The sequence below is a fragment of the Podarcis liolepis genome (assembly GCF_965112155.1).
Source record: "Podarcis liolepis genome assembly, chromosome: 7".
Taxonomy (NCBI): domain Eukaryota; kingdom Metazoa; phylum Chordata; class Lepidosauria; order Squamata; family Lacertidae; genus Podarcis; species Podarcis liolepis.
In genome coordinates this window covers 45,900,366-45,915,646 of record NC_139561.1, presented here as the reverse complement: position 1 = coordinate 45,915,646, position 15,281 = coordinate 45,900,366, and the positions used below count along the sequence as shown (strand labels likewise).

General features: G+C 44.8%; 1 protein-coding gene and 1 long non-coding RNA gene across 5 annotated transcripts; both read left to right on the top strand.

The window, feature by feature from the left end:
* Positions 1 to 663: 663 nt before the first annotated feature.
* On the top strand, positions 664 to 15,199 carry CYB5B (cytochrome b5 type B). Of its 4 annotated transcripts, XR_014528349.1 has the most exons (6): positions 719 to 980; positions 6,720 to 6,848; positions 7,387 to 7,413; positions 13,943 to 13,974; positions 14,535 to 14,678; positions 14,888 to 15,199. XR_014528349.1 is itself a non-coding variant. In XM_083512481.1 (5 exons), the coding sequence occupies exons 1-5, from the start codon at positions 819 to 821 to the stop codon at positions 14,937 to 14,939; spliced, it is 402 nt and encodes a 133-aa protein (XP_083368607.1). In that variant the 5' UTR covers positions 664 to 818; the 3' UTR covers positions 14,940 to 15,199. The 4 variants fall into 4 exon arrangements, 3 of the variants coding, with proteins under 3 accessions (XP_083368607.1, XP_083368606.1, XP_083368608.1); XM_083512481.1 differs by lacking the exon at positions 14,535 to 14,678 and having other exon boundaries at positions 664 to 980; XM_083512480.1 differs by having other exon boundaries at positions 724 to 980; positions 14,535 to 15,199.
* Positions 7,424 to 9,367, top strand: LOC310711046. Its single transcript, XR_014528352.1, has 2 exons — positions 7,424 to 7,704; positions 7,849 to 9,367. It is a non-coding gene; the product is annotated as an uncharacterized lncRNA (long non-coding RNA).
* Positions 15,200 to 15,281: the final 82 nt, after the last annotated feature.

Genomic DNA, 15,281 nt, shown 5'->3' with positions numbered 1-15,281 from the left:
CTTTGACGTGCTTTCGAACTGTTAGTTTGCAGGAACAGGGACCGAACAATGGGAGCTCACCCCGTCGCGGGGATTCGAACCGCCAACCTTCTGATCAGCAAGCCCTAGGCTCTGTGGTTTATTTTAAGATATTCCTAGGTAATACTGACGGTCCCCTTCCTGGATCCAGAAAACCTCCCTGCCAGCAGAGTCCTTACACATACCCATTGTCATAAGGTAGGCATCCTCCTACCTATTTGACACCTGCTGAAAAGACTTTTTGTTTTAGTAGGCCTATCTAGACATATAGTTACCTTTATATGTTTTAAGTTTTATTATTTTCAATCTGTGTTAAAATGGTTATGCTCTTATAATTTTTTTAATTGTTTTGAGTATATATTAGTGTATCAGCTTCTCAGACTTGTGTATGTGTATATAATTTATATTGAAGAGTGGGAAGATATCAAACGTACACCCCAATCAATCAATCAATCAATCCATCATTTCCATACAGGTTAGAAACCAATTAATATGCTATCTGCCTGTCCACGCTGACGCCATTCCTCTCAAAAGTCCCGTATGAAGCACATTCTAGTCGTACGTACTTATGAAGAGAAAAATATGCCTTCTTTCCCACCCCCGTTGGCCGCCTCATGAAAGTAGACTATTTCATTGGCTGACAAAGTCAACGGCGCGTCGTTCCGATTGGCCTCTGAGCACTATGCCCTCCTCCACCCATCCCACCCCCGCCTCTCCACCTGGCTGGTGAGTGGGCGTGGCCTAAGGTACGGCGGCCGCGGAAGCCCAAGAATCCCTTCGGTCGAGGCGGGCGAGTCTGAATGGGGTCGATGAAGGAGCACGGTAGCGGCGGGGACGCGCCGGAGACGCGCGAAAGAAGGCCGGTCTTCACCCTGGACGAAGTGGCGAAGAGAAACACCGACAAGGAGACCTGGCTGGTCATCAGCGGGCGCGTCTATGACGTAACCCGCTTCCTCAGCGAGGTGGCTATGCAAATTTATGCAAATGAGGCCCCCCACCCTCAAGAGGGGGCTGTTTTCCGCGATACGGCAGCGGGGGCTTGTGGGTGGATCCATTCCCGCCCAGGGACTTCCTGGGAGCAAGGAGGGAGATGCGGGGCCTTGCTGAGGTCATGAAGGCCCCAACCAGGCCTGGAGGGGCCGAAAGGGGAGACCCCAGCTGGCCTCTGCCGGACGGGGTGAGAGGGCTGGAAAAGGCTAGTCTGCAGGCTAAACATGCGGGGTGGTGATGGTTGGGATGGCTAGGCCCCCGACGGAGCCTCTTCCAGCCTCCTGGACTTTCAACTGCAAGCAGCCTGTAGATTGGGAAAGACAGAACACAACGTCATAAAGTCCAGGCTAACTTCTTCCAGCTCCTGACAGACACAGGGCATTGCTTTGCCATAGCATCTCCTGTCTTCCTTCTAAGACTGTGGGCAGGTTCACCCCCTCCCCACAACTTCAGTGGGCTGAGTTTCCTTAGTTATCCTTGAAAATGTTAAAACTGTATACATAAAAAGTAGCAATACACAGAGAGTAAATCTAGTCAGCCAGAGTCAATTGGAGGACCCACATGGGAAGGGGGGTAAAACAAATGCTTTGCATGTAGGAGGCATGCAGATTCAGTCCGCAGCATCTCCAGTTTAAAGGGTAGTACACTCTTTAAAGGGACTCGGGTGACGCTGTGGGTTAAACCACAGAGCCTAGGACTTGCCGATCAGAAGGTCAATGGTTCGAATCCCCGTGATGGGGTGAGCTCCCGTTGCTCGGTCCCTGCTCCTGCCCACCTAGCAGTTTGAAAGCACGTCAAAGTGCAAGTAGATAAATAGATACCACTCCGGCGGGAAGGTAAACTGTGTTTCTGTGCGCTTCTCTGGTTTGCCAGAAGCGGCTTAGTCATGCTGGCCACATGACCCGGAAGCTGTACGCCGGCTCCCTTGGCCAATAAAGCGAGATGAGCGCTGCAACCCCAGAGTCGGCCACGACTGGACCTAATGGTCAGGGGTCCCTTTACCTTTACATTCTTGCCTGAGATGTTGGATGGCCAATGTGAGGGGGAAAGGGCTAGGAAAAACCTTGGAGACCCACTGCATGTCACTTTAGATAAAGGGGAGGGCAGGAAATTATCTGAGGCCCTATAAGTATTTTCAGGCTCCCAACTCCCATCAACCCTAATGACCTAATTATCCCAGTGGCCTGGGATAATAGGAACTCATTGATTCACTTCTTTATTGCATTTATATCTCGCTTTTTTCTCCATGGAGCTCAAGGTGGCTTACATGGTTCTCCTCATTTAATCCCCACAACACCCCTGTCAGGTAGGTTAGGCTGAGTGAATTGCCCAATGTCACCCAGGGAGCTTCATAGCCAAATGAAAATTTGAACCCTGGTTTCCCATGACCTAGTTCAACACACTGACAACTATTTCACACTGGCAGTCCAAAAATATCTAGGAGGCTGCAAGTTTCCCCTCCCCTTGAAGTAGACAGTACCAGGCTAGTGGACCCAGGGGATTGACCACTTGGCAGCTTTGTAGGCACACACAACTACTTATTGACTCCTCTAAATGAGAACAGGATAGGAGCAAATGCTTGTTAAGGGTTTGCAAAATTCAGCTAACCCTCTGTGTGAACATATCTTATGTTGCAGCCTCTATTAAGATTTAGGATCTCACAGGGTTGATGTGAACATTTATATGAAAAGGATTTTCAACTATTTGGAACACTAACATGTTTATAGAAATAATTATTAACTGCTAGCAGCCTTGTACCTGGAATTGCTCAGGAATTCTAAGAAATCAAAACATCAGTGCAGTTTTGAAACGTCTAGTTCAGTGTGCCATCTTGATTTCAAATGGCTTCCCATTGTACCCAAACAAAGATAAAAGACACATCCTTGATCTCAGGAACCATTTTGCAAAATTTGGTTTCCAAATGTGTCTTAAGAGGTTTCCAAATGCATAGCAACCAGACAAACCATTTTCCAAAATACCTAATAGATGCCAGTATTTTAAAAAGCAAGGTAAATGGCCACTGTATTGGAAATATCCATATTTCAGTGCCTGGTATCTAACATATAATATTGTCTTAAGTCTGATTAATTCCTCAACTGCTTATGAGCTAATTCCCAATTCTGGCTACTCAGTGACTTTGAAGTTGCTGTTTACTTCCCAGAAGTACTGATTAAGAGGGTTGGGGGTGGAATTGTGTGTGCACAGACACACATGATCACTTTCCTCTTACCCCTTCCCAGCAGTCCACAGAGTCTTAAGACAAGACAAGACAAGAAAAAGTCTTAAGCTTCTGGTAAATGCACATCCACACCATAGTCTGAATCAGATCTAGATTGCAATACCATCTGCAAAAAAGGTAGTCTGGAGACTGAGGACTGTGGGTGGTCTAAATTACTGTTTATTTCACTTAAGTTTCTAGACCTCTTTTTATTGCCTATCCAGAGCAGTTAACAATCACTACATAAAAGCAACATAAAACTATATTAAAGTAATTAGTGCTTCATTTTAAAAAAATCTATAGGTAATCACAGAGATAAAAGGAAATTTAATGAAAACATCGTAAATTTGCAAAAGAGCCTCATAGGTTTGTCCTAATATAAAATGCCTTTAGGCCAATTACTAGCTACTTACATGCTTTGGCTTCTTTGATAAGGCAGTCTAATGGATTGAGGCCGCCACTGAGAAGACCCCGCTGTGTATTTTACACTTGTGTGCCTGTGTGTGAGTTTAACCAAGGCCTCTTTTACTGTTTTGAAAGGATGGATGAGCTCACAAGGAAAGAGAAGTGCTTTCTGTGGGTCTTATGTTGAAGCTGTAGATAGTACCTTTCAGACTCCTAGTTAGTTCAGTAATTCCCAAACATCTTCCCCCATGGACTGCTTGAAAATTGCTGTAGTCTTGGAGGACCACTTATTGATCTTTCTGCCTATTTTAGCGATTGTACTGCAACGTTCTTCAACCTGAAACTCTTTGTGCTTTCTTGCTGCATGATACATGAGTGAGATTGTGGTTCAGCCTGAAGTGCTACCACAGGCTTGTTGCGTAAAGCAGAGGAGGCCTCTTTGCAAAGAGATAATTGTGTTCTGCTCCTGGGGCTCCAGCGGCTTGTCGGTCAACGGGCCAGATGCTGATTTAGTCCTTGAAGCCTGCCAATTGCAGCAGGGATTACATAAATCCAATTCTGTTTAGTAATGTTGCAGCAAAGATTGCATATTAAAGAATGAGACATTAGACTTTCATGTGATAGAAGCACATTGGAATGAGGGAGACCTGGAGCTCCAGAAAGCTAGGAATTGAATTCCTGGGTAGCTCAGAAGCTGCCTGTGAACACCAGCTGGGTACCCATAATGTATTTCAAGGGAGGATGCACAGGAATGCTTGCTTCTGTGCCCCTTCTCTTGTGTGCCAAATTCTGGGCCCTCACTATGTCTCCTGCTCTAAATGCAAGTTGCTATGAGACTTTGGAAGATTTAAAAATCAACGTCTGAATAGCATTAGCTCCGGCAAAGAGCTTTGGGTTCCTATTCTTGCCTAGGCTGGGGGCATCTTTGCTGGGCATCCAACTTGGTTTGGCATTCTGTTCTCTACTGTCTTCTTGATCACTTGGAGAAAATTTTTCTGGATGTAAATGGCCTTTTGGCTGTGGATGAATTCAACTTCTCAAACTGACTGTATATCAGATCATCTATCTTACTGATCCAGCTTTTCTAAGTGACATGGAACGCCAAAACTGTTCTTTAAGGAGAAACTTAAAACCAGAAGATACCAAGAACTTAAGGCAGCATGACACACACTAGCCTAATTCAAAAGCTACCTTTGTATTTGTCTTCTCTGTCCTTCTCTCTGGTAGTATGGAAACCAGATTCAATACCTGAGAGATTAGTTTGGGCTGAATACTATCCATTCTCAAATAAGCTTTGCTTAACTTCTTTCCATGCCCATCCTTAACTTTGCAGTTCATAAAGACAAAGGAAAGAAGTCAGTTGCTGGTGGCTTAAATCAAGCCCTTTTCGCTTGTTGTCCATTTCTAAGGCCTTCAGTGTCCACACCTCTTGTGTCATTCTGGGGAGAAATGTGAGCTGCCAAAGGGGGAAGCTGATGACGTCAATCAGAGATTACTCTCATCACCTCTGCCCCCTGCCTCTCCCTTGGAGGCTTCTTCTTTTTTTTACCCTGGGAGCAAAATCCACCCCAGGGATCCTTCTAGCACATTGAAGGTGTGCCTGGGCATGTTTTGACTGCATTGTACTCTCTGACCTGAGATGCTGTATATGTGGCTCCTGCTCTGCCAAAAGTCAGTGGCATCTACAACCCAAGGGAGAGGTGGCAGGAGTCCAAACTATTGGAAGTAAAACACAGATAGTGTAGGAAGCTTCTCCTTTTAGCACATCAGGCAATTGACCACCTAGCCTCACACTATTTATTCCAGCTGCAAGTATCTGTCCACTATTATTGCTATTATTTAGATTTCTTACCTGCCCTTCACCATACGGTCCCAGGATGGGTTGCAGCAATGTAAAATATAGTTAAAAACAACTTTGAATCAGAAGTATAGGGTGGGCCCTAAAACATTTATTTATTGAATTTATATATCTTCCTTCTAAGGGTGCCCAGGGAGACAAACATACACACAAGTGATAAAAGACCAAAAATCAATTTGAGTACAAATGCAGACAGACAGACAGACAGACAGACAGACAGATAATCAGATGTTGAAGGCCTGGATAAAGAGGTACATTTTCAACAATGACAAAAGCTGTATAATGAAGGCAGACACATCTATGTGAGGAGGGAATTCAATAGCTATGGGGCTGTCCTAGAGAATGCTCTCTTCCGGCCTGCCACTGTACATGTTGGGATCAGGTAAAGGGTTTTTGTTTTAACCAAAGATGCCAGCAGGGATTGAACCTGGGACTTTTTGCATGTAAAACATGTGCTCATTCCTTGCATCTGTGGAACCAGAAAGCACCATAGTAATCATAGCGATTCTAGCTTCGCTCATCCTGGCAACCCTGCATCCCACTCTTTAACTCACCCTTTGCCAACCTGGTGGTTCCCACAGTTGTTCTGGACCAGAGCAGATGGGTGTCCTTGGGTGGAAAAATGGCTGTTAATATCAGAGGTACAGTTTTAAAAAATCAGATGGGTCTTAAGTGGTGCTGAAAAACATTGCATTTGTTTTCTTTTATTATTTTATCTTACATTTATATCAAAGAATACTCAAGGCTGCACATGATTAAAATAGAAATACAGTACTGTAAATCTCCAGGCACCTGATGTGTGTTTAAGGGACCAACATTAATGCATTTCCTGACCATGGATAGAAGGAGTAAAATCTGCGGACCTCTTGCTTGCCACTACTAGGCTTCCGGGTTCTTGGATGGCCAGGGCCTTAATTTTTCAAGCATGTTTAAAGAAACTGGATGGAATTCTTGAGGCTTCCCATAGTGGAGATGGGACATTAAGGCTGCAATCCAACTACACTTACCTGAGAGCAAGTCCCATTGAATTCATAAGGACTTACTTCTGATTAGATAAGTATAGGATTCAACCGAGTGCAATCCTTTGCATGTCTACTTGGATATTATTCCCACTGAGTTCAGTGGGACATGCCTTGGGTTGTCAGTTGTGTATATGCTGAGGAAGAGAAGCTGGTGTGTTTTTCTTGCTGCTTTTCTTTTTCATAGTTCCTATGTTGTTGTTCTTTGCAGCATCCAGGTGGAGAGGAGGTTCTGCTTGAACAAGCTGGTAAAGATGCCACTGAGAACTTTGAAGACGTTGGCCACTCTATGGATGCCCGAGAGATGCTTGACCAATACCTTATAGGAGAGGTTCATCCGGTGAGGTCCTAGTATGGGGGGGGATTGGGAATGTTTGTAGCTTTTATTTAATAAGAATATCCACCTTTGGGTACAGGCTGTGGAGCTCCAGAGAGAAGGTGAGGCACAAACTATTCCTTGCCTCTTTTGTCAAAGAGCTTGTGTGGGTTTGGGTGGGGGAGCTGATTAATGTAGCAGCATGTGCTCTCAAATAACTTGAACTCAGCCTTTGCTCGCCTCCTGCCCTCCAGTTTTGGACTACAACTCCCATAAGCCCCAGCCAGCACAACTGTGTTGGAGTAGAAAGTATGACCATGCAAGCTGGGGCTGGTGGGAGTTGTCATCCAAAACAACTAGAGAGTACCAGGTTGGCAAGGCAGCTCTAATGTCCTGGTTTTATTAAATAAGAACTTTGCTCCCAGTTCATTTCTGGGAGTGAGAGGTGAAGGATGCCAGGTACCTCAGGGGGCTTGGGCTCTTTCTTGCACACCAGAAAGATTTTTTTTCCAGGAGCTTAACATACTTTCTCTTCTTTCTCTTCCTTTTCTTCTCTCAACAGTGTGACCGTAATCCTAATGCCTCCAAGGTAAGTCACTATCCTGGTGATCTCCCCTACCTCCCTTTATTCTAGCATGGAAAAGGTTTTGGGGCACTTGAAAAGGTGCAGTGAGAATGGGCATGTTGTGTTAGTAGAATGCACCTACTCCTCAGTGAGCAGAGCTCACCTCACTTTGACTTCAGCAGTGGTAAAACAGCTGAACATAGGGTGCTGCAATGAGAGCTGCCCTGTTGCACTCGGAGTGTTTGGTTGGTTTCTGCCCTTAATTGGTCAGAGTGGGGATGGGGGTGCTGTCTGTGGGCCTTTTCCTCTAGAGCAGTGTTTCCCAACCTTGGACCTCCAGCTGTTTTTGGACTACAACTCCCATCATCCCTAGCTAGCAAGACCAGTGGTCAGGGATGATGGGAATTGTAGTTCAAAAGCAGCTGGAGGCCCAAGGTTGGGTAACACTGCTCTAGAGAGCCCAAGGCCACTGGTGTTCTGGCTGCAGGTTGTGTGTTCTGCCTCTCACATCCTTTCTTTCTGCCTTGGGGCTTCAGTTCAATGAAGAACTCTCCTTCCGCAGTGGTTCTGTGCCATGCTGCCTTCAAACTTGACTATAAAATTGTCTGTAGCACTGTACAGGCAGATCAATGCCTATCTGTGTTCAGAGGTGATATTCCTCAGAGTACAAGTTGCCGGGGAAGTTGAATAAGAATGGATTGTTGGTCTTACTAGGGTTGTTGTTAGGTCTTTAAAGGATGTGGAATGAAAATGTGCATATGCTAATTTATATGTGTAGGTGTCTCTGGGCAGTGTGTGTGTTAAGTTTATTAAATGACTGAAGGAAGCAGAAGATTTGGGGCCTGATGCAAAAGACCTGGTGCTTAGTCCCTCTGGGCTACCAACTCCCTTGTCCTCCCTTGGGAACTTCTTGATGGGACATATGGTTGGCCACTGTAGGAAAGAGTCTGCTGGGCCCCCTTCAGCCTGATCCAGCAGTAGCTGCAGGGCTCTTCTTACTTCCCTCACAAGATATTCAGTTCTGGGTTAAAGGTCCTGGGTTTCAGGACTGTTTACCTTTGCTGGAGGAGAGAGGATTTCCTTGTTGTGCACACAACAGCTTTCAATTGTAGCTGGTTGAGTGGGTGGGGCTGAAAGCACTCTAGGTATGGAACACATCGGAATACCTGAGCAGCCCCTTCCCAGCAAGCTGACCTGGCAAACTCAGTGTTGCAGTTGTTGGGAGAATTCTGATCCTGTCATTGAACAGCAGTTCCCACGATTGGAGAGGAGCAGTGGGAGCCATCCGCTGGCTATGTAAACACAGTCATTATGGGTTGCCCAAGTCCCACTGTGTGGTGTCCAGCAGTTCAATCATTTACGATGAAAGGATTATAACATTTCTCCTACCTAACTCGAAGCCCATTCTGTGTATTATCCTCTCTCTCTCATCATGCTCCCTGACTTGTGTCAACAAAGGCTTGGGGTGAGCATGAGGTCCCAGCCAACAACTTGTTGAATTTGTCCTGAGAACTTAAGCATTTGATTCTGTGCTACACTTTGCCCAGAGATGTGCCCCTCTGCCACCAGGGAGCAACCTCAGGTTATTCACAGAAGACCTAAGTAGCTTCTCTGCTGCCTTGCTTCTTGGTCCAGAGTTGGAAATGACTTTATATGGATTACACCCACTCCCTGTCCTTCATGTGTTGTGTTAGTGTCTCGGGAAGCTGTAAAGTCAATACCTTTCTGTGATTTATGATACCTGGGTGAGAAAAAGAGTTCACAATGTTTTTCCTACAAACATAAAAACACATTGCAGTAGTTTCATTTATAGAACCACCCAGATTTAAAGTTTCAGAGTGACTGGTGCACAAGGAAATATGTAGTGTGTGTGTGTGTTAGCTAGATGAGCGTGGCTAGTTTGGTTACTGCAGTTTGATGCAAGTCAACATGACAGTTACTGGGTTTTCTACGTATAGGTCCCCATTTTGAAGGGGGGGGGGAGACAGGAAAAAAACAAAATTCTACAGGCATGCAAACATGTTTGTACTTTTTTTCATAAGAAGAATGCCAGGCAAACTTTTGTGGCAGGAACATTGCAAAGAAAGAAAAAGTGAGTCCCACTTAAATCTTGTCTAGGTGTCACTCCTTTCTGACAAGTGGAGGTTTTTTTCCTGAGGAGAGGCATGGAGTACTGTGGGTGGCCTCAGCCCTATCCCTGGAGCAAAGCCCTGGTTGGCCCATCTGAAGAAATGTGCCCAGGCATACCCTATTATTTGGAAATGACTTCTGTCTGCTCTGCATTGTTAATGGCTTACTTGAATCAATTACTAAAAGAAGGGTTTAGACACTGAGGAAGAAGCTGATGACGTTTCTGGTCCTCTGCCTTTACACAGATTCCCCCACCTACACTTTACTTGCCCTGAAAGGGAGTCCTGTTTTCCCCTTTCAGGATCCTGATGGCATGGTTTGCATCATAATTTTCTGGACTGTTTACATAGGAGACCATGGTCCTTTTGTAGCAGAGCCAACAAATGAGTGCTAGTCCTTTGCATATATGTCATATTTAAATGGCCCCTGTGTTTTCTGTCTCCGTTGCCTCTGCAGAACTTGAGGTACCCCCTCCCCCCTCTGCTCCTCAAGCCTTTGAGCCTGTTTTGTGTCTTTTCTTCCTCTGCCAGGCCTAACCAAAGGGGTTGCTTTTGTTTGCTCAGCAAAAGCAACTTGTGTGAGTCTCAAAAGCTAATGATATCTTCTGTAGGGGAAAACTCAATGTGTTTAGTAGTGTTTAGTCCTGCTTTTTCCTTTTTAAAAAATAAATAAAATTATCATGGCTAAAGAAGGAAAATGGCCCCTTCACCTGGGGGCCAATGCAGGCATTGCCTCTTCCAGTGGTAAGGAGACATGGAGGAAGGGCCTTCATAGCTATAGAGAGTGGGAGTTTGATCCAGGCATAGATAGTGGTATTTGCAGGAGCTGGGACAGAGCACTGGGAGCTCACCCCCTTGAGCAGGTTCAAACCACTGACCTTTTGATCGGCAAGCTAAAGAGGCTCAGTGGTTTAGACCACAGCGCCATCCACTCAAAAGTATGCTGTGCTCAAAAGCATACCAGTGTGAATAGATAAATAGGTACTGCTACGGTGGGCAGGTAAACAGCATTTTCATGCACTCTGGCACTTGTCACGGTGTCCTGTTGCGCCAGAAGCCGTTTAGTCATGCTGGCCACGTGACCCAGAAAGCTGTCTGTGGAAAACGGTGGCTCTCTTAGTGTGAAGCAAGATGAGCGCCACACCCCATAGTTGCCTTTGACTAGACTTAACCATCCAGGGGTCCTTTACCTCCCCCCCCCCCCCGCAATAGTGGCATGGCAGGAGGTGGCTTGGTGTGAGGAGAAGGGAACAAAAAGAGATAGACGGCCCACAAGAAATCAGCTCATACAAAATGGGCAGACTAGGAATATGGTGAAGTGGAGGGAGAGAGCTGATTGGGGTAGAGAGAGGGGGCTTTTAGAATCGCAACAGGGATCCATTGGAGAGGGCCTTCAATACTGAGGGCTATAGTGCTTTCTTCACAGAAAGCCTTTGATTGGATTGACTTGATATAGACTTGGATCTCTTCTTAAGACTTCTCTGTTTGTGCTGTCTCTCTCTCTGCTGATGTCATTGTCTGTCATGAGTAGCCACCAAAAAATGTGGCTATTTCTAAATTGCCCTTACTGGAACAGCACCCTTCCCGCTCATGGATTGGGTTTCTTTGGTGGTGCGGCAAGTTTCTGTTTGCTAAAGGCTTTTCTTGGTTTCCAAAGCAGACCTCTCTGACTTACAGGGGCACCTCAGACGGTCTGCTGCATTGTCCTTCCAGCTTCATGTCTCAGCCTGTGGAATTCAGCTCAGTGTTGTTGGTCCTTAAGTCTCTTAGCATCTCTTCTCAACTTTCCACAAGGTTCTTAGCTTTTCACCACAAATGCAACTGTCTTATTGCCGCTACCTCTGAAATATAGCATTGCTTAATCTGTAGGTTGAATGCAGATTAGTGGATTTCTCTTGGACATCTCTTTTTCCACTTTATGTTGGGCTATTTTATAGGGGGGGAATGATGGGAAGACTCTTTGTCATACAGTCCCCCTGAAAGTAACCATCTATAATTTCTGTATTGAACAATCTCTTTGATCAACAGAAGTAGGGCAACTCCTAGAGGCAGGTAAAAATTCCTTGTTTTGGCAGTAGTACTTCCATCTTTGATATCTGCTCTGATATTCTGTATTTCAGCCTTCCCCATTCTGATGTCCTTTAGATATTTTTGACTACAACCCACATCATTCCTAGCTAGCACAGTTGGTTGCTGTATGCTGTAATACTGAGTGAGTGTGTGTGTGTGTGTGTGTGTGTGTGTGAGAGAGAGAGAGAGAGAGAGAGAGAGAGAGAGAGAGAGAAAGAGAGAATTCTCCCAGTCTTCTTGTAGCCTTCCCTTTTTCAATAACCTTTGCATGTAGAAACAAACAGCAGTCATATAACCTACCACATAGTACAATACTGCAAGCAAATTGCTTCTGTGCTTGGTGTCTTAGACTCACAACATTTTTCATGGTCAGTATATTTATTTGCACTGCCACAGGCCGTCGTAATTTTAACAAGTTAAAAACAAGGTTCTGTTTCTGTAGAAACTTAATAAGTTCAGACAGAATTGGGCAATGTTTATTGAAGATAGGTATAACAAGGCACAGTCTTGACATGATCCAAAATATTTATAAGAGATGACATAATATATACCATTATTTTTAATGTAATACTTGCAATTTCTTTATTTTTCCTTAACTTTTCTTTGTAAATACATATGGTTTTCTAAAGGTGAATACAAATTATAAATAAATTAAGAACAAGTATTTGATAGTCACTTCTTGCCATACAATCCCTCTTGGCTTGTGCCTGCATCCTCCAAGGGGAGTTGGATAAGATTCTCCTCTCCCCTGGGCTTTTTTGCCCCATCCCAGTTTCTTATCTTTGCTACAAGAAGCAAAGAGGTCTCCTGTCCTGGATCTGCCAAACACGAGGTACAAGAGAGAATGGCAGCCACTCTTTGTGGCCAAGCTGCTTGCATTGGGTGCACAGAAAGGCTACCTGAACTTGGTAAAGCAAAGAAGATATATTATTTCAGCAAGCACCCTTTAGCATTGCTGCTCAGAGCTCAAGCGACAGATTGGAGACACATGGGATGGGTGCCAAAGGAAGGCTTAGGGCTGGCGCTGGCACTGGGAGTGTTAAATGGAATCTCATTAAGGAGTTATGTGCATGTTTAACAATTGGCTTCTCTTCACGCTTGGCTAGGAGATTTGGCCGGTGAACAGCACTGCTTTAGACAGCCCTTTTCACAATGATGCTGCTGTCACTTGGCATTTGCAGCTTTGCAATAAGGGAACTATTCACATCTTAAAGGCAAAGGCACCTTTTTGTAACTTCCTCCATTGCATGGAGAGGCAATTGCTCAGACTGGCTTTTCATGATGTCTCATTTTGAATTGAGGCCAAGTGTTGTGCTTGTAATGAAGAGTTCATGTGTGGCTGCTGGGTGTGAGGCTAAGCCAGTATGTGGAATGTGTCTTAAGGACACCAAGCTGTGTGCTTGACATAGAGTTGCTGTTAAGACATGTCTGGATGGTGAACAGTGGGGAACTCAAAATTCAGGCCAACAAGCAAAGGCAAAAAAGCAGCACAACATATGGCTTGTATTGTTATGGGAAGTCTCTGCTTGGTGACTGAGCCTTGTAGTCATGGAGAGGAACCTTATTGATCACAGCAGCAAAGAAGAAAGCAAAGGAACACACAGCAACTGGCAAACAGTGATTGTCTAAGACAGGCATCCCCAATCTTCGGCCCTCCAGATGTTTTGGCCTACAACTCCCATGATCCCTAGCTAACAGGACCAGTGGTCAGGGATAATCAGAATTGTAGCCCAAAACATCTGGAGGGCCGAAGGTTGGGGATGCCTGAAGAGCTTCCCTATGAAAAGTGCCCAAGTACTTATAGAACATGGAAGAGGGACTGAAGAAAAACTAAATGTGTGCCCAGACATAGTTGTTGGGAAGAATGGAACATGTTGAGAGAGTAAATGAATATGTGAAGAACCAGGGCAGAGAATGAAGATCCAAAAAACAATCCTCCCATTTGTTCCCTCTTCCAAAGTCATCTCAATGCTATTATCCACCTTTGCTCAAATTGGACTGGTCATATGTCACAGTAAACAATAAACCATGGTATATTGTAAATAAGCAGAAAGCTGGTGCAGGCTGCTTAATCACTCCCAATTTACTCCAACCTGGCTAGCACAGAAACAAACAAACCAGAAGGCTTGGTGTTACATGCAAACTGAGGCATGTGGTTTGTTTAGAAAGGGGGGGGGGAACCCTAAGTCAAGCCTGGTGGTTTATTTGTCCAGCCAGGCCATGCTAAATATTCATAGCAAGCCATAACCCATAGGTTGCCATGACATGTGAACCAGACCATTTCGTAGCCTATAATTTCAGCTTGCATGTTTTATAAAATGTACACAAAATGTGTGTTTGTTTTGTCTTCTCAGGTTCCAAACAAGTCTCCCTCGAAAGAATCAAGGTATGGTATTCTGCTCTGCCAATAGAGTAAACAAACAAGCTTTCTCTAAGTCAGCCTGGTTTCTAAATAGATCTATGGTGCTTCAACATTTGTATGGATCAGCCTCCTGCACCAGCATCTTAATCATGCATCATTCTAGGCTTTGTTGTTACGTACTATGATCTGTGGAGTGACCATCTAAATTAGTCCTATAAATATTTTATTTTTACATATCTGTAAATGAGATAAATCTACCCACCTTTGACTGAGACCAGTTCCTAGTCTTGTGCCATCTTTGCTGCTCCTGTGTTGTATGAGATTCCTTACTTAGCCATGATAATGTATTTAACTGGTAGCCACATGCAGGCTGAAACTAGTGGAAAGTTCTGAAGCAACCATACTTATTGGGCAGGAATGAACTGCCTTAGGTTTTTATCTATACCTATAAATGAATGGATAGAATTGTTAAGACTTTGCTCACAGAACTATGACAGAAAAAGATTCTAGAAAAGAATTCTCCTGTTTTAAGTGCATTTAACATAAATGTAACTTTATAACCCCCCTCTTGCCTTTTTCCTCAGTTTCTGGACAGCCTGGCTGATCCCTGTTTTGGGAGCCATAGTCTTGGGATTGATGTATCGCTACTACGTGATGGATGGGAAATCCTCCTGATTTGACCTTGCTGAAGCTTTAGGACTGGAAACCATGCCTTGCCACTGAAAATGGTGGGGTTTTACTAATTTCTGATGAACACCTAGATGTTGTCCTTCACTTGTATCAGTCAGTCCAGCAGCCCTGGTGTCTGCAAAGCCAAGCGGGAATTTGGTGGGGCCCACTGTTATCTTTCTTGTAAATGCAGAAACAGCAACTTCCTGCCATTCCATGGCATGGCATTTCTGTCACCATTGACCATGAGTCACTTTTCATCCAGCAGCTTCTGGTTCGTCGTGATGGTGCCTCTGATCCATGCCAGCCTGTCCCATTAAGTACCAGCAGAATGAGATGGCATGCTGTCAACATTCCTCTTTAGCAGGAGACCAGCAAGAGAAATGGCTCCACCAGCACAGCGCAGACTGGGAACGGCGGCACACCTGCCTCTTCTCGGGTGTTTTCCTTCAGCTTCTTTCCGTACATGGTTTTTGAAACAGTTAAATGGGTACATTTTTGTTTCAGTCTTCTGGTTTACATAGTCCTTACTGTCTGCCTTTTTAATCTGCCTGATCTGTAATAAAGGACTCTCCAATTACTCTGGTCAGCGGCCTTGTTTTCCTGACTGATTCTGCTACCTCTGGCAAAGCTGGAACTGGCCATCCCTCGCCTGCCCTTCT

Bases quoted from the DNA above. Each gene is read 5' to 3' on its own strand.
- CYB5B (XM_083512480.1), top strand. From the start codon at position 819: ATGGGGTCGATGAAGGAGCACGGTAGCGGCGGGGACGCGCCGGAGACG. The intron at 981-6,719 runs GTGGCTATGCAA...TGTTCTTTGCAG, and splicing joins TAACCCGCTTCCTCAGCGAG to CATCCAGGTGGAGAGGAGGT. The intron at 7,414-13,942 runs GTAAGTCACTAT...TTGTCTTCTCAG, and splicing joins GTAATCCTAATGCCTCCAAG to GTTCCAAACAAGTCTCCCTC.